General features: G+C 34.9%; 2 protein-coding genes across 4 annotated transcripts; one reads left to right on the forward strand and one right to left on the reverse strand.

The window, feature by feature from the left end:
- Positions 1-7,153: 7,153 nt before the first annotated feature.
- Positions 7,154-12,551, reverse strand: LOC130728177 (uncharacterized). Of its 3 annotated transcripts, XR_009015591.1 has the most exons (9): positions 12,013-12,282; positions 10,910-11,007; positions 10,521-10,607; positions 9,416-10,431; positions 9,197-9,287; positions 8,940-9,105; positions 8,398-8,502; positions 8,205-8,304; positions 7,154-7,374 (listed from the first exon to the last, which is right to left on the reverse strand). XR_009015591.1 is itself a non-coding variant. In XM_057579542.1 (8 exons), exons 5-8 carry the CDS (start codon positions 9,103-9,105, stop codon positions 7,350-7,352), a joined length of 396 nt encoding a protein of 131 aa, XP_057435525.1. In that variant the 5' UTR covers positions 9,197-9,287; positions 9,416-10,607; positions 10,910-11,007; positions 12,013-12,551; the 3' UTR covers positions 7,154-7,349. The 3 variants fall into 3 exon arrangements, 2 of the variants coding, with proteins under 2 accessions (XP_057435525.1, XP_057435524.1); XM_057579542.1 differs by having other exon boundaries at positions 9,416-10,607; positions 12,013-12,551; XM_057579541.1 differs by lacking the exons at positions 9,197-9,287; positions 9,416-10,431; positions 10,521-10,607; positions 10,910-11,007; positions 12,013-12,282 and having other exon boundaries at positions 8,940-9,187.
- A 3,809-nt stretch (positions 12,552-16,360) lies between these two features.
- LOC130713732 (serine/threonine-protein phosphatase 7 long form homolog) lies at positions 16,361-18,734 on the forward strand. The gene is made up of 3 exons (XM_057563533.1): positions 16,361-17,910; positions 18,003-18,096; positions 18,210-18,734. The coding sequence occupies exons 1-3, from the start codon at positions 17,093-17,095 to the stop codon at positions 18,732-18,734; spliced, it is 1,437 nt and encodes a 478-aa protein (XP_057419516.1). The 5' UTR covers positions 16,361-17,092.
- The last annotated feature ends 31 nt before the right edge of the window (positions 18,735-18,765 follow it).

Genomic DNA, 18,765 nt, shown 5'->3' on the forward strand with positions numbered 1-18,765 from the left:
CGCTGAAGCACATAATAAGATATGTTTGATTGCAATTTTAGTGTTATGTATGAAAAAAAATTCAAAATAAAAGAAGGAAAAATTTGTTTGAATAAATTTTCAGGTTTTAAAAATGGAAAATACTTTTAAAGTTGTGATCAAATAGGCTCTAATTTTCTTGCTTATTCATTTTAAAAAGAATTATACTTTTTTTCTTTTCCAATGTAGAAAAAAGAGAATTATATATTTTTGAATAGTTTTACATGTTAAGTATTTGAATGATCTTTTATATTTTTAATTAATGTTTTGGAGACCAAATACAAAACTCATTCTAATTCTGTAACTAGTTGTCCTACCATATGGGAATACTACAACTACAACCATTTTTCATCCTCCAAAAACTCTTTTTTTTCACCACCCAGTTGGCTTGCATGCTTTCAAGGGTTGGGTCATGAGAGTTCACACATTGCGCAATCTTCCACCCTTGCTTAACGAGTAAAGCATTGTTATAAGCTTTTGAAACTTCTAAACCCCATACACCATACTTCTAAGCACACATGAAAAGATAAAAATATTTTAAGGCAAGATAAAAAAGATATACATATATAAATCTAATTAATTTTTACCATCTAATATAAAAAAGAAATTGTTATTCAGACCCCCCGCTATTCAGACCCCATTAAATGTGTAAAAATACTAAAATGCCCTTAATGAAAAAAAAATATAAAAAATTCTCATTCACATTCTCTCTCCTCTCTCCTTACCTCTTTCTTCCACCACCACCACCACCCACCACCACCGCCGCCACCACCTCTGTCACCACCACCACCATGTTGGAGTTGATTGTCAAGTCCCACATTGCCAAGTTTCTAAAATAAAGAAGGAGGTTAAAAATTAGCTATTGGAGAAGTCTCACATCGCTTATTGTGGTGAAGAACGAGGAAGACCAAGGCTATATATTAGACCTAGGTTCTTTGTTTTTAAATGCACCAGTCAGTAGCACTTTAAGCTTATATCTGACTTAGTTTAAATATTTGCTTTGTAAGAGTGTGATTGTACTGGGGCATTGGGGTGAGAGTGAGAGAAGTCTATGTGTTGTAACAATTTTCACATAGTGATATTTCTCTGGTTGTCAGTTTAGACAACGGTCGTGGTTTTTCTCCGGTTTTGGAGTTTCCACGTTATATTCTTGTGTTGTTGTATTTTACTTCTTCAGCTGTGTTATTTTCTAACGGTAGTATCAAGAGCTTCGGTTTGATGAGATATCACAATTCTTAGTATGCTCTGTGGTTGCAGTATTATCTGATCTTCCACACTAGAAAAGAAGTGTGATATTGTGGAGGTGCTGAAGAGGAGGTTTGCAGCTGCTATGTCTTATTCAAGCGCTATGAAGTTTGACATAGAAAAGTTTGATGGAAGAATCAACTTTGGCTTGTGAAAAGTACAAGTCAAGGATGTGCTGATACAATCAGGATTACACAAGGCGCTGAAAGGAAACACTTCCAACACGGAGGCTGACAAGTGGGAGGAACTAGATTTGAGGGCTGCAAGTGCAATTCGTCTGTGTTTGCAAAAGAATGTTCTTGCAAATGTGCAGAATTTGTCATCAGCCAAGGAACTCTAGGAGAAGCTTGAAGGGTTATATCAGGCAAAGGGCATCTCAAATTGGTTGTTGCTAAAAGAGCAATTCCACAATCTACGCATGGATGAAGGTACGAAAATATCTGATCATCTGAGTACTTTGAATAATATTATCTCCGAGCTGGAATCTATTAAAGTAGAGATTGATGATGAAGATAAAGAGTTAAGACTCATTTTGTCCCTTCCATCTTCCTATGTTCATCTGAAACCTGTTTTGATGTATGGGAAGAAAGTTTGAGTTTTGAAGAAGTTGCAACTAAAATTATTTCGGAAGAAAGGAGAATGAAAAATGATGAAAGTACTTCATCAAGCTCAATATTGCTAACTGGAGGTGGGGCTAATGGGAAGAAGATCCTTGCAAAGAATATGGCGTGCTGGAAGTGTGGAAAGTCTGGGCATGTGAAGAGAAATTTTCCAGGTGGAGCAGTATCTGAAAAAGACTCTGAGGTAAGTACTAGCAATGTCTCCCTTGTTCTGGGAGATGATGGTGATCTCATATAGAAGATAAAGTTTGTCCTTATGGTATTTCCACTATACCATGGAAAATGACAAGTTATTGCTAGCGGATCATAAACAACACACGGGCATTGGTTGGCATTGATGCAAGGTGTGTGGTGAAAAGTGTCGATGGCTGAAGAACTTCCTGGAAGCCAACATGGGAGTTGCACCATAAAATTTCAGCAAGGTTTCGACATGTGGAAATTCTTGGAATGGTTTAGTTCCAAGTGAAGAAAATTCTTGGGATGGTTTATTTCCAAGTGAAGTATACTCTTTTATGGTGGAGTATGATTGTCGGTATAGACAATGTAAGCGGAAGATGTGTAACTCTTACAATCAAGGTGGAGATTGTTCGGGTTGATTGTCAAGTCTCACATTGCCAAGTTTCTAAAATAAAGAAGGAGGTTAAAAATTAGTTATTGGAGAAGTCCCACATCGCTTATTATGGTGAAGCAAGGGGAAGACCAATGCTATATATTGGACCTAGGTTCTTTGTTTTTAGATGCACCAGTCAGTAGCACTTTAAGCTTATATCTGACTTAGTTTAAATATTTGCTTTGTGAGCGTGTGGTTGTACTGGGGCATTGGGGTGAGAGTGAGAGAAGTTTATGTGTTGTAACAATTTTCACATAGTGATATTTCTCTGGTTGTCAGTGAGAGAAGTCTATGTGTTGTAACGGTCGTGGTTTTTCTCCGATTTTGGAGTTTCCACGTAATTTTCTTGTGGTGTGATTGTGCTTTATTTTTTCTACAGCTCTGTTGTTTCCCAACACACGACCATCACCACAACAACAACCTCCATATTCTCCTTTCTATCTCCTCTTTCCTCTTTCCTCCACCACCACCACCACCACAACAACACCCCCCATCTTCTCCTCTCTCTCTCTCTTCTTTTCTACCTTTAAAGTGTCTTTTTTTTCTACAACTTAACACACTTTGAAAGTGCGATCCTAACACACTTTCAAAGTGAGACAACTGTCGCACTCTGAAAGTGAGACAACACTTTCACCTGTCTCACTTTCAAAGTGAGACACCTGTCGCACTTTCAAAGTGCGTTCGACAAGGGTATTTTTGGATTTCTGAAAATGTTTTGGGTCTGAATAGTTGTTGGGGGGGGTCTGAATAACAATTCTCATATAAAAAACGAGTTACGATTTTAAATCTAATATAAAAAATAGCAATCAAAATACAAAAGATAATCCATATATTTAACAAGTAAAATTATTCAACTAAGTATAAGGTATTTAAAAGGAGTAAGCTAGAAGGTTAAATTTTCTGTTTTAAAAGAAAAAAAATTAGATTTTCTAAAATGTAGGTTACTAATCTACTTATTTTTAAAATAAGTGAGTAAACTAGCAACAATGTAAATAATATTAAGACCCTTAGTAACTCACGTATTTAAAAAAAAATAGATGGTAGAACAGAGAGAAAGCACCTCCAGACGATCGGGCAGGGCGCCAGTGGCATACTGGGGATGCCAGTAGAGGCTCACTCCTGGGTAGGAGCGCCGGGGAATCTCCCCAAGGAGGGTTGCCCATCAATTGAGATTTTACAAACCTCAAACCTCAGGTGGATTTGAAAAAGAGATTAGAATATTATAACTTTTAGTTTGTTTGTTTTTTAATCAACATTAAGTTTGTTAATTACAAATAAATGTGTGTGTTTAATAATAATAATAACAATAATAATAATAATAATAATAATAATAATAATAATAGTCATTTGTGTGCGGGTATGAGCGGATTGGGTAGTTTACATAGAATACTCATTATTTTTTGTAAGTATTTATCCATGTCCAATCTCATAACAACCTAGCGAATTTTTACGCTATTCATGGTGCATTGTGGATACCCAATAGGTCTGAGACTCATTGTCAATTTCACCCCACTACCTCAAATTTTACCTCATTTTAAAGTAGTATTTTCTAAAACGTCCCTTATTTTATTGTTTACATGCTTTTTAGAAATGAAATGAAAATTCCGGTAGACAAGGGATTTAAAAAAAGGAGTTTAGGAATTTAAAATCAGCAGTGTTGTTTAAAGATAGTATGCGAATGTGTTACGAATGTCTCTTGATGTTGGGAAAAAAAGAGATTAATTTATATACACTAACAGTGTAAAGAAGTTCTACACAAACATTCAATCACATCTCTCCATTTTGGTAATCCATCATTAATTTTGAATTTAATAACATGAAATGAAAGAATGTGATTGAATGATTGTGTAAGACTTTTTTACAATATCAATGCATAGAAATCAACCTAAACAAATTCATTACCAACTTGAGAAATTTGGGTCGTGCTTCGTCAAGTGCAAGAGACACGATAGAGTTTCAAGCTTGGGGATTGTCGAAGGTGAGCACTCCCCCTCTTGATAATGGATGGGCCACGTTGTACACTGATGGCAGTTGGGTTCCAAAGTGAAGTCAGATGAGTTGAGGTGGGGTGATCTGAGACAGTGTGGGGTGTTGGATGACTGGTTTTTTAGTTACGTTTGGACCAGGAAGGGGTGCGCTTTCAGCTGAGTTGCGGGCACTGGCGCAAGGGCTTTAACTCGCGTGGGATGTTGGTTTGCGTCAAGTGATGTGTTTCACTGGTTGCCAGGAGATGGTGAACACCGGGCCTAACACAACACATGTGCAAGATTCATGGCACAGAGATGAAGTGCTAGTGGTAAGGGAGTTGCTAGCTCGATCTTGACAAGTATCTCTCAGGAACACGACGAGGGGAAATAATGTGGTGGCGGATGCTCTTGCGAAGGCTCATTTGCGGGATAGCGGGAACCTTAGAATATGGAGACTTCCTCCATCATTTGTGGTTATGTTTCTTTGCCAGGATGCTTTAATTTAGCTCTGTTTTAATCTTCCTTTGTAACAAAAAAAAAATAGCAAAGAAGAACATCCACTTTGTCATGAATTGTAAATCATTCAAAACCATTATCTAGTTGTGATAATACATATCAAACGTCTCTTGGTCCTTAATGTCTTGCAAGGTCACATATACATGTTCCATCCATGGCTTCAAAATCTCACTAAAGCTTTTACCTTTTGCCACCTTCTAAATGTGTGATGAGAAATTCAATACAATAACTAGGGGTGTACAAGACACGACCTTACCTGCGAACCCATCCCGGCCCAAGCCTCTAGGGTTGGGTTCAACCCGCCCCGATCATTAAAAGATATCGGGTTCGGGTTGATCATTGAGTTGCCCAGCTTTGTGTCGTGTTCAGGTTGACACTCGGACCACCCGACCCGTCTCTTATATAATTTTATCAAATTTGAATTTGTTATAATGGTCAAAATGTGATAGATGGTGCTCAAATTTGTCTTGCCATGTGAAATTTGAATTTGTTATAATGGTCAAAATGTGATAGATGGTGCTCAAATTTGTCTTGCCATGTGGATGAGATGAAAATGTTTAACATCTATCTTATGAATTAAATAAATGTTGGTCAAAAGAAAAGATGAACACTTTCATGCTCTAACAAGAGAAAATCATGCATGTGCATGTGCATCGAATTTAGGGTCGGGTTAGGGTTAACCAAAACCCGTCACAACCCGTCCCTTAGACACCCCTAACAATAACAACAACTCAAACGGTGCATCGAATAATCATTTCCCTAACTTATAAGATTTGTGAGAAATAATAAGAAATAATTGCAACAATTAAAAATCATACAAGCAAGTAAATACTAAGATTTTAACGTGACAAAACATTTTTAATGCGATAAGTAAAATTCACGAAAACAAGTCAGTCAATCAAACTCTTACTGTGATGAGAATAAGGGCACAAGAGAGTCTCAAATCACAGCACAAATCAAGCTCAACCTAAGTCGTGCTCAAGAACTAGGCAAACAACAAAGCAACAAGCTTAAATTCGAAAATTAAGAATATCACAAAAAAGGGAAACCATTGTTGCTCTCAAAGCCCGATTCCTCCCATCTCAAACATTTTCACATCAATTCAACCATTCAGGTTGAAGAACCAGATGTTACGAACTTGGTGCCAAAATTTCAACCCGATAAACGGTGAACAAAGAAGCCGTGACAAAGCTCGTACAACTGCACTAAGTTTGTGAGAAAATGGTTTCTCTTCTCTTCGCTCTCAACTTTTTATTCCTTGCCTCTATTGCCAAAATGGACTCTCTCTTGCTCTAATCCGACCCCTCTCTCTCCACTAGAGAATAAGTGAGACAAGTGGGTTTGCATATAGTTAGCATTTATCCACGTAGGAATGGAGCACAAACCCAACAAATATTTCCCTCACAACTATGTGGAGATGATCGACGAATTGACAATCTCACAAATTTCAAGCTTGAATCTCAGTAATGCCTTAGTCATCAGTTTCAACCTTGGCCAATTCTCAACCTAACAATCAATGCATCTCGTATCAAATGATGCCTCACATCAATGATTTTGGAACTAGAATGAAAAGTTAAATTTTTATCAAGACACTAAGGTCGTGCAATAATTTTTCACCCCAAAGAAACTCCTTGTATGCTTCAATAATGGTAATGAACTTTGCCAAAGTAGAGTTTAGTCGAGACAATACAACACACCTCTTCAAATTTACCTTTAGCTTGAGAGCATTCTCACCATACACAAGGCTTTGGGCAACCGTAGGAGATGCAGAATTAAAAAATCCAGAACGGACCAAGTTATTATATTGTTCCAACACCTCAAAGGTTGGGTTGTAGTTGTCCACGGGTTGTGGCAAGCTACCATCAACGAGTCGAAGCTTTTCTTTGAGACCAACACCCTTAACATAGGGTGACAGTTTCTGCTGGACAAAACTGGTCTGACCTTTTCATCGGAAGGATTTTCACTTGTATGAACGTAGTAAGAGTTTCAAGATAGATTTGCATTCTAGACCACCGACCTTGCAAAAGAATGATTGGATCTTAAACCATTGATTTGCATTTACCGTTCCCATGATCTAATTTGAAAACAAGATGGCACAACCCTGGTTGGGGCTTTGATACCATTTAAGAAATTGAAATCAGAAAAGAAAAGAACATGAAGCAATGAGGTTGCAAGAAATCAATTTGATTCTTTTCAATTGACATGTCTAAGAGGAGTTTATATACAATTGAGCTGGTACAGCATATGCCACTGATGACAAGTAAGAAACTAACTAGGCTAGCTAACTTTCAGTTACAACTCCTTATTACAAACCAGCTCAGCTTTATTCTCCATATCAGCTTCACTGCTTTCATTCGAAAGTTTGTAAGGAGCCTAGCGACATTTATTTCTCTTTGTCCTGCAACCAAGGTAAGAAAGATATACATTCAATTAGTTGTGCTTCATGAGCATAAACAGACATAAATGATATATCATTACAATGTCACTAACAAAACTACTGTATTCACAGATTAGAGGTTTAATGAAAAAAATTCGAATACTACACCAGTCAAGAGTTTAAAGTTATGTACCTTTTTTATTTTTTTAAGAAAATTAAACATCCCAGGTGTCTTTAATTTAAAGTTTGATAGTATGAGTAATATTGTAATATTGAAAAAAAAAAACCTGTTCCCCAAAGCAACATATTATTCCCTTCCTCCCCAACCAAGGTGCTTGTATCTCCAATTTAACCCCAAAAAAAAAATGTTGCACTCACATACATGTGCATGGCTGAATTAAATGGCCCTCTTTAAACTTATTGCTGTTGGATTATGTTTTAAAGTAGATATAGCAATATATGCAATTGGGCTGCACATCTAAAAGGGAAATTAAGCAGTTTCATTCACGATGTTAAGAATATCTGAAAAACATCTTGTAAAATCATTATTATATTATATAATATCTTAAACTATCTTAGATGACCTCATAAGATGGTTTTCATATCTAAATATATTTTCTAATAAACAGCTATTAAAGCTCTTGAATTATCGTAAAATTTATATTTCATTCCACTTTAATATTAACAAAGGTTTTAGATATGTTTAGTATATAACTGATGAGATCATTTTCTCAATAACAGATACTAAGACTTCAAACACGCTTTGGTAACTACTTATCATCATGTCATGTTCCTCCACAAAATATAAAGAATTCAAACTCCAATATCAAGAACCAAAGAGGAAAGCTCACCTTGAAGAAATGTACTTATCAATGTCATTCTTCTTCTCCGGGCCATAAACAGACCACTTTTCATCAGTTGCAATACCATCCCATTCTTGTACTTTGATGTCTGCATGTTGTGCCATGATTTAGAAAACTTGCTAGAGCCAAAATCACAGTAGTATCATTTTAAAAAATCAATCTAATTCGTTATGAGGATTACCTTGTAGCAAAAGAGCATCGTCACCTTCAAAACATTTCAATTTCCAAAAGACCTTTCTACCATCCACAAAGTGAGGCTCAATCCTCGTAGCATCATAAATTTTCCCTACAATATTATAAAAGAGAACAATGTTAAGTGCAAACCGTTACATTAGAAGAAATATTAAACTCTTACACGACATAAAGTAATCATAAATACACACATTTTCTATTTTACCCCAATTAAGTGTGTGTCAATTTACCAAATTAAATCTCACTTATCTTTTTTAAAAAATAGGAAATTTAAATCAACTGAAATTGAACAACTTACTAACAACATTTTGAGTAAGAGAATGCATGCTATCATGTGAGAAAAGAAACAAGATGTGAAGTATTAATAGCATTGAAGATTAATAATAAGTCATGCAAATAATTACTAGAGTCGACGAGGAAGATTACGAGATACAACCTCATGTTTGTGCCACGTGCAGCAGATATTAACTTAAAGAATGAACTTGAATAAAAGTTAGAGCATATAAACAACTCATAAACATCGCAACATACTTTTAGGAATCCTGCCCTTAGCCTCGAGCATCTCACTGTGAGCTTGAGAAACTTCACTTGTTAACTTCAGGACAACATCATCTTGCTCTGTCGATGACCCAGGATGCCCACTTGAATGAACAGTTTTGGCTGTCTCTTCCAGCAACTTCTGTTTCAAGCTTTTCATCTGTAAGTGACACATAAAAACACTTTTATGAACACAATGTGACAGTCAAACAAACCCACATGCAAAGAACAGACCACCTTGTTTCTTGTACCTTTTCCTTCGCAGCCGCAAATAAAGCTTTGGCTTCTATCCTCTACTTCTCAATATTTAAATTTTCCTTTTCAATATGACTCCTCACTTTCCTGAACATATTAAGCAAGTTTCAACCACTTTAAACAAGATCAAAACTAACAGCAGGAAATAAAAAGAAAAGGCTCAATAAAGATAAGTAAAAAAAAAAGCATATTCTATTTGAGTTTGAAATACTTACTCTGAGCTAAGAACTTCATCACAGATGAAAGTCAGGAGTCTAAGCTTGTCACACAAACTCAAGTGACAATACCCAGAGAGGCCTTCATTGAGCATTTCTACAGGGAAATCCTTAAGCACAAGAGGAGATTGTAAAGTTAAATCCCCCAGAGCATTCAACCATGAACAGTTCCCATCTATTGTAGTTAAGGATGGAGACCTACACCAAAGGGATGTAGATAACATGCTTTAATCAAAGAAAACAAACACACACAAAATTAAAAAAAGAATAAAGGTAAAATGGACCAACTCATGTCCTGAAGCGGTGCGGAGCAGGGTCAAAAGTCTAGTCTGGAACTCAACAGCTAAGGTGTTCTCTCCACTGCGCAAGTTTTGTTTGCGAACTAGTTCTCGCAAAATAGTCTCTACTTCCCCTTCCTCCATGTTAAGATCCTGATTTCACAGGGAAGAAACCTCGGAACACTTGATATAACAAAAAAGAATGAATGCAGCCCCATTAAGTATAGAACGAGGATTATTTATGCAACAATACCACCATTATATCTAGAGAATTTAGTGGGTCTGGATAGAACTAAATAATATCCACCAAATAATCAAACATTCAATTAAATGATCAAGTACAAAATAAAGTGACTTTTTCGAGTGTCACTTTAGTAACCTTTTTCAAAATACGTGTGAATTTTTGCTGAAAATAAAGCCCTTTTCAAAGCATAAATAAACAATAAACAAATGACTGAAAACATATCATTCATTAATTTCTCAAAATGTTGAGTACATCAATTTTATTATGTAAAAGTAAACTAATGCCCTGACCTTTCCTGAGCCAACAACACACGATGGACTTTAGGAAGGTACCAAGCCCTAGAAAAGAAAAAAGGAACTCGAGCTCACAATCCCCAAAATACAGACACAACTCTCACCCGCCCGACTCAGAGTCCTCTAGCATCGAACGCTGCGTCAATAGCATCCTAGACAAAGGTCCTCATCCTCTGCTAGGCTTCTTACCTTTTTTTTATCCTACAAAATCTCTCTCCATTCAAAATTAGCACACAAATGGAGCAAAATATAAACCACTAGGCTAAACTGAAAACTCACACACAACTTACATGCATGTGCTACAGTTGCATTTGCCCCGGCACTTTGGGCAACTCCAGTCATCCAGCAGAACTACCTGTTGTGCTTCCTCCCCATATCTAATTCAACAAAATAAAATCCTCAGCACATCGAAATATGCATCACTTACTTATGTACCCTTAACAAAATAGAATAATTCTGAAAATTAATATGATATTGAAAAGAAAACCACGAATATGAAACACATCGAACAACTTATTTTGAAAATTATAGAACTTAACACGACTGTAATAGAATACATAAAACACAACTTTCAAATCAAAAGTAAGAAATGATATACAATTAGAAGACACACGCACATGGTTAAGATCATTACAACACGACAAATCTATTATTTCTTGTTTACATCCATGAGTCTAACCTGTTTAAAAGGCATAAATGGCAAAATCTGATTACACAAGGCTTGCCATTTATCAGATTCTTGCACAAAGCAGCGACACCATTGATTTTTCTCTGGCACTGGGAAAAAACAACAAAACAGTATCATCAAAATGAACTTAAAAATTAAGAGCAAAGAAACACACAAATTAGACAAAACAATCTAATTCAGAGATACATCCACAAACACCATAACCCTAGAAAACTCCATCCAAGGTTTTAAATTGCAGTTGTGGTTGCGATCTTAATATTGCAAAAGATCACAACTACAGTTGCGATCGCAATCTGAGACTTTTCAGATCTGTATGTAATAACCACAATAGCCGTCACAGACCTGAATTTAATACAATTGGTTCATCTATCTGCAAAAGTTTTCATTTTTCACAGAATTCTGACCTTTCCTTTAAATACCCACTTCGGGATTTTGGTTTTTAACAGCATTAGCCATAATCCAGATATGAAAAATAAGCCATTCATAAAACTCTAGAAAATCGAGTAAATAGAAGAAAGCTTTCATTTTTCTCAACAGCATTCAATCATAACAACAAATATGAAAAATCTAAGCTAAAAAGGGGGTCAGTTCACTCAAGAAATTAAAAAAAAAAATCCATTACTTGGTGGCATGTTTTTCTATTTGCCTGATCATCGATCCTATTTCCCACAACTGGAATCCCCCCACCAGAGTTGTTGGCGGCGGTGTTGACTGGCGGAAGAGCAGACATGGTTAATGAGAGAACAAGACAAGAGCAAGAGAAGTATCGCGAAACGAATGACTTGGTTTGAACAAATGAATGCTGGTGGTGACTTTATAACAGCAGCAACACAGTGGGCACAATTATAACATTGCAATATTTGGAGGGCCTGTGTGATTTCAGAGTGAAAAATTGCGTCTATTGGAATAGATGGAAATATTTTGAATGAGCGAACAATTAAGGGTGAAAAATCGCGTCTGTTCTAGCTTGTTTTGGTTTCAATCATACAAATTTCATACCATATAATGCAAGTTCAAATCTACCTTATGAAATCAATAATGCATCAATATTGAAAGCATACGAAGAAGAAGAAGAAGAAGAAAGGGGGTGATACCTCGCCGGAATGAACAAAACATTAGTAGAGATAGGCTGAGACGGCGGCATCATGCGAGGGTTCTGGTGGAAGAGGTTTCCGGCACGGCGAAGATGAAAATGGATCAAGTGATTTTCAACTTCAAATCAGATTCGTTCATTTTCTTATAAATCAAACGGCTGAAACTGAAATGTTGTGTAAAATTATGCAACTTTATTTATCCATCTACCCAGAATATGACTCCCTTTTTTGTTGAATAAAAATAGTAGATTTACTCGTCAAAAACAAAAATAAAAATTGGGCCTAGGGCCAAAATTAATGAGCAGAGGCAATGAGTCCACTTTTGTTTCAGGAGAGGGTTGACTCGAAAGGTGATTTTCTCACCGAGGGAGGGCAATGACCGATGGATAGAGTTTGGGTAGGGTACTACAGTACTCACTCTCATGTCTAGATTTTTAAAAATTATTCGCACTCGTCATTGTACTTGTATGGGTATTGGGTAGCGACTTAAATATCTATTCTCGCACTTTGTGCATATATGCTCGTACTCATACATATTATCCAATTTAGTTAACCAAAATAACTTTCACCATTTAAAATTTTCGATCAATATAGAATAAACAACAATATTTAAAATTTAAAAGATAATTCATATCTTTTTTTAAGAGATAATCCATATGACCATATACTTAACAAGTAAACTCATTCATCTAAGTATGAGTGAATTATTTAAAAGTAATAAGTTAAAGCAACAAGCTTGAAATAGAAAACTAAGAATATCAGAAAAATGAGAAATTATTATTGCTGTTATAGCCCAATTCCTTCCATCTCAAACATCTTCTCATCAATCCAATCGTTCAGGTTGAAGAATCAGATGTTGCCAACTTGGTGCCCAAATTTCAATCCAAACAATTGTTAACGAAGGAGCAGTGGCAAAGCTCGTACAACTACACTAAGTTTGTGCGAAAATTGTTTCCCTTCTCTACGCTCTCACCTTTTTATTGCTTGCCTCTCTTGCCAAAGTGGACTCTCAATTCCTCTAATCTGACCCCTCTCTCCACTAGAGAAAAAGTGAGACAAGTGAATTTGCATATAGTTGACATTTATCCAAGTAAGAATGGAGCCAAAATCCCAACAAATTTTCCCTCACAATTATGTGGAGATGATCGGCAAATTAGCAATCTCACAAGTTTCAAACTTGAATCTCAGACTCTTAGTAATGCCTTAGTCATCATAATAACACCATTACCATATGTTTGAACCTTGGCCAATTCCCACCTAACAATCAATGCATCTCATATCTAATGATACCTCATCTATATATATATGTAAAGCACACTTGTGTTTTTTGCATGCAATAAATGCATTAAATCATAAAACCTCACATACTTTTATATTAAATACATTAAAAAATAAATAAATAAATAAATTAAAAACTGAAAAAATTTGTATTATAAAAAACTATTCAACTACTTATATTAAATAACAACATTCATAGACTTAAAATTGACTTGAGCTTTGCATTTAACAAATTTAAAAAATCAAATTTAAAAAAAACTATATTACTAATTAATTTAGATAAAATACTTTTAAAATAAAAAAAATTCTATATATATATACATATCTATCTATCTATATACATATGTAAAGCAGACTTAAAAAAATAACATTAAACACATAAAAAATAGTAAATTTATTTTGAATTAAAAACATTAAATAAAAAAATTGAAAACTAAAATAAAAACTACATCAACTTTATTATTCATTATATTAATTATTAATTGTTAAACTTTTCAATTTCTCACATTTAAAAGTAAATATTAATATTTAAAACTTTTCAATTTCTCTTATTTAAAATGAAATATTTAAATTATTTAAATTTTAATTATCCATTAAATCATACAATCTCACATAATTTTATATTAAATACATTAAAAAATAAATAATTTAATAAATTAAAAACTGAAAAAAAATTGTATTATAAAAAACTATTCAACTACTTATATTAAATAACAACATTCATAGACTTAAAATTGACTTGAGCTTTGCATTTAACAAATTTAAAAAATAAAAATTAAAAAAAAATAATATTATTAATAATTAATTAAATAAAATACTTTTAAAATAAAAAAATTTATATATATATATCTAACTATATACATATGTAAAGCATACTTGAAAAAATAACATTAAACACAAAAAATAGTAAATTTATTTTGAATTAAAAACAGTAAATAAAAAAAATGAAAACCAATATAAAAACTACATCAACTTTATTATTCATTATATTAATTATTAATTGTTAAACTTTTCAATTTCTCACATTTAAAAGTAAATATTAAAATTTAAAACTTTTCAATTTCTCTTATTTAAAATGAAATATTTAAATTATTTAAATTTTAATTTTTCATTACAACTTGAGGTGAATTTTTAAAAAATAATAATAATTGAAATTGACTACCTTACATTAATGACAATAATAGATTGTTAATAATAATTTGTTTATATTATTTACATTATTGTTAATAATAATTATAAATCTTATTAGTTACTAATCAAAAGTTGAGAAATTTTAAAAAAATAAAAAATAAAACTTATTACTATTTATTACTTATAAAAAAATATTTATTAATAATTAATGTCGAAAAAATGGTTGAAAATTAAAAAAAATGTCCCTATAAGATATTATTATTACTATATCGAATGTGTATATTATTTTTTAAAAAAATTAAATATGATTTTTGATCTATTATATAGAAGTAAAAATAACTTGATGAAGCATAATAGAGAAAAATAATTATAACAAAAGTTGAATAAATTTAAATTTACTAAATAATATTTTACGATACTAGAATTATAACTTATTATAATTTTTAAGTTAAAATTATTTCAAGTTCAAAAAAAAGTTAAAATTATTTTATTGTTGATAAAAAAGTATAAAAAAATATGTTATTATAACTTATATTAAAACCTTATTACTTGATTTAAAATATTTTAAATTCACTTAAGGATTTTTCAAATTATTAAATTGGTTTTAAAAAATTAGTTATGATTGAAAAATAGAATAACATATGGGGACAATAATTGAGTATCAATGTTTACAACCGGATATATGATTAATCAGCACATCTGTAATTGAAACCACAATAATAGACCTAAAAATAGAGAACCCAAATCAATAAAATATATTACAACCAAAGTTTTTAAAATTAATTTAATACTAATACAAAAGAAATTTAATTACACTGTAATAATTTTTATACTATATTAAAAAAATAGTGTAAATAAACCCGTGCAACGCACGGGTATTATTTCTAGTATTAATGAATTTGGACCAAGAATGAAAAGTTGAATTTTTATCAAGACACCAAGGTCCTGCAATAAATTTTTCACCCAAAGAAACTCTTTTTATGCTTCAATAATGGCAATGAACATTGCCAAAGTAGAGTTTAGTAGAGACAACACAACACACTTCTTCAAATTTAACTTTTAACTTGAGAGCATTCTCACCATACACTATGCTCTAGGCAACCGTAGGAGATGCAGAATTAAAAAATCCAGATTGGACCTTGAGGATCCCAGCAACTGAGTCTTCAAAAGCTCAGCACGTGCTGCGTTAGGTTATCATAGCTTCCAAGATAAAGAAACTCCGGCAGAATCACCGACGTACGGAAAAGCGAGTTTTCTCTGATCCAATCGGAATCCGATGACCGCAAATCCCACAAACTTCCCCTTCTTCATACTTGTGATAGTGCCCACAAACCGCACAAGGATTCTCCCTCTCTCGTTTCCTCATATTCGATTCAAAACCGCGATTTCCTTCAAACCCAGATCGAGAAAAAGGAGAATTAGCAGAGATTGGAGATAAAGATTAGAGCTTTGCAAAAAAAAAGAGATGGGGTGGTAGCAAAGTGGGAAGAAGAAGAGAAAAGGGCCATTGATTTGCATTTACCGTTCCCATGATCTAATTTGGAAACAAGATGTCACAACCCTTATTGGGGCTTTGATACCATTTAAGAAATTGAAATCAGAAAAGAAAAAAACATGAACCAATGAGGTTGCAAGAAATCACTGTGATTCTTTTCAATTGGCATGTCTAGGAGGAGTTTATATTACAATTGAGCTGGTACAGCAGCATATGCCACTGATGACAAGTAAGAATAGCTAACTTTCAGTTACAACTCGCCTTTGTGAAAAAGGGCATCTGCCCCCTAATCCTGAAAAAAAGTTTTTTAATTCCCGTATCTCTTTGAGTGTGGGTATAATTAAGGTGTCTAACTATTTTTTCCATTTGTTAAACTCAGGCTTTTTTTTCTGAATGGCGTGAAAGAAAATATTAATTGGAGAAAGAGGGTGAAAAAAAACAAAATTAGCTGTCTGGGGTAGTTTTCTTTTAGCATTCGAGAGATTCCATGCGAATCCTAATAGGACAAACAACTTTTCCAGAACTGAATGACATGAAGTCAGGTTGACCAGGTACCATTCGTAGGAAACCTTGCGAATCCTAATAAGACAAGGAGAATCAGGTGCACCAGGAGAGATTCTCCTCCTTCCCGATGCAGTTTGACTGAGGAACAAGGGGCATTCGCAACAAAGCTCGCGAATGGCTGTCATTGGATGGGACGTAGCAGAGCTTGCAGGCATGCAGAGGCATGCAGAGGCTTTCGTAGCCTGCCACGCGAATAGCTTGTCGGCCACGATCAAAGCATGCACAGGCATTCGCACTTGACCTCGCGAATGGCTTGTTGGCTATGTTCTGCATTTCTGGCGGTCTGAAACCCCTATAAAAAGACCCCCAGAAATGTTGAAGCCTCATTTCTTTCAAGCCTCATTTCTCAACTTCACCTCTCCAACTCTCTCAATTCTCAACTTTCAAGCCTCATTTCTGAACTCTCAAGTGATAAGTTTGATACCTCTCAAGCTCTACCTACCCTTAAACTCTCTCAAGTGTAAAAGTCTCTATATTGTTGGTAATTATTTCTAACTCTATCTCTCATTCTAACCTTTCAAATATTATAGTTTATCATTTGTTTTTGAGTCTCAAACTTTCTTTGATGCCTAATTTTCGGTTGCATGTTATTACTTCATGAAGGTTTTGTAAATGGCGGATGAAGCAGTGCTAAGTCTCGGTCCAAAAAATCCGACGTTGTTGGTGAAACAAAACAAACATGTGTCGGGATATGTTTGGAACCAAACAAGTAAGAAAGTCTTGAAGCTGAGATTACCCCACATTCCTTTGGATGGTGTCCCTCCACAAATCGAACAATACGTTCGATTGGCCGGATTTTACGAGGTCGCTCTATGTGGTTCTCTCAAACAAGACAAAGTGTTGATATCCGCATTGGTGGAGCGTTGGCGGCCCGAGACGCACACCTTTCATATGCCGTTTGGAGAGTGCACCATCACTCTTCAAGATGTTGCCGTTCAGCTGGGACTAAATATTGATGGGCAACCTGTTACCGGGGTGACATGGTGTGACTGGTCTGATCTCGTTACTCGTGCGCTAGGAGTCACTCCACCGCGACGTGCTATTAGAGGAAGTTGTTTAAACATGAGATGGTTAAACCAGTGTTTTGATTTTCAAAACCTAGGTGCACTTGGGCCGGCAGAAGCTGAATTTGCTGCAAGAGCATTCATTTTGCGCTTGATTGGCACTTTCTTATTACCCGACCACTCGGGATCACATGTGCCTCTAAGATATCTACTACTAATAGAGAATTTAGCTCTGGCCTCCACGTACAGTTGGGGTTCGGCTGTGCTTGCAACTCTCTATCATGAGTTATGCCATGCAACCGGTTATGAACGACAAGAAATCGGTGGTTGTACTTATTTGCTCCAAATCTGGGCTTGGGAAAGGATTCCAATGACTGCCCCTGAAATCATACCGATATTGCAAATCGGCTGCCCCATCGCAGGAAGGTATGCACGTAATTTACAAGAAGTTATATTTATTTGTTCACATAAATGCGACAAAATAAGCCGTTAATAATTTACCCTAAATTTTATTTCAGGTGGGGAAGAAACCCAAATCGTGTTGACGTTGGTCGTCAAACGAATCAAATTGATTTGTGGCGGATCAAGCTCGACGAACTGAGAGCTGAAGACGTAAGTTAGTTATGCTAATATTATATTACGCTAATATTATATTATTTTGATATCTTGTCTCAATCATTTTATGTTTATGTTCTTAATTTTTTTCGTCTAATTTGGATGTGTAGTTTGTCTGGAGGCCATACCCAGATCATGTTATAAATTCGCTACCGGAACGGTGTTGGCAAAGTATGCACTTGTGGAGATCAGTTGTGCCAATGATATGCTACACCTTTGTTGAGTGGCACCAACCGGATAGAGTCTTGCAACAGTTTGGCATGTTTCAGGGGGTACCTGACCCACCATATCAAATTGATAAACTGCATGACATAACTTTGGCGGGGAAGGAACAGGAAGATTGGGTTACAGCCATGATGCCCTTTATACAGGTGTGGGGGCAAAGACACCAAAGGATAGTTCAGCAACCCGTGGTTAATACGTTAGCTGGCCCTAACGACCGTTACATGAAGTGGTACGCCCAACATTCCATTCGTTGGCTGACGCGTCAGAGTTCGACAACAGGGCAAATTGTAATGACGGGATCACATGTGCCTCTAAGATATCTACTACCCCAGACAGCTAATTTTGTTTTTTTTCACCCCCTTTCTCCAATTAATATTTTCTTTCACGCCATTCAGAAAAAAAAGCCTTAAACTCACCAGCATGCAAAAGTTTCTGACATGT

Source organism: Lotus japonicus, chromosome 1, assembly GCF_012489685.1.
Source record: "Lotus japonicus ecotype B-129 chromosome 1, LjGifu_v1.2".
NCBI lineage: Eukaryota > Viridiplantae > Streptophyta > Magnoliopsida > Fabales > Fabaceae > Lotus > Lotus japonicus.

What these genes read in the sequence shown, in the direction of transcription:
- LOC130728177 (XM_057579541.1), bottom strand. Translation starts at nt 9,120, where the DNA reads ATGTGTCACTTACAGATGAAAAGCTTGAAACAGAAGTTGCTGGAAGAG. An exon ending in TAAGGGCAGGATTCCTAAAA is followed by an intron (nt 8,503 to 8,939) that starts GTATGTTGCGAT and finishes ATAATATTGTAG; the next exon opens with GGAAAATTTATGATGCTACG. An exon ending in GATAAGTACATTTCTTCAAG is followed by an intron (nt 7,375 to 8,204) that starts GTGAGCTTTCCT and finishes CCTTGGTTGCAG; the next exon opens with GACAAAGAGAAATAAATGTC.
- LOC130713732 (XM_057563533.1), top strand. Translation starts at nt 17,093, where the DNA reads ATGGCGGATGAAGCAGTGCTAAGTCTCGGTCCAAAAAATCCGACGTTG. An exon ending in GGCTGCCCCATCGCAGGAAG is followed by an intron (nt 17,911 to 18,002) that starts GTATGCACGTAA and finishes ATTTTATTTCAG; the next exon opens with GTGGGGAAGAAACCCAAATC. An exon ending in ACGAACTGAGAGCTGAAGAC is followed by an intron (nt 18,097 to 18,209) that starts GTAAGTTAGTTA and finishes TTGGATGTGTAG; the next exon opens with TTTGTCTGGAGGCCATACCC.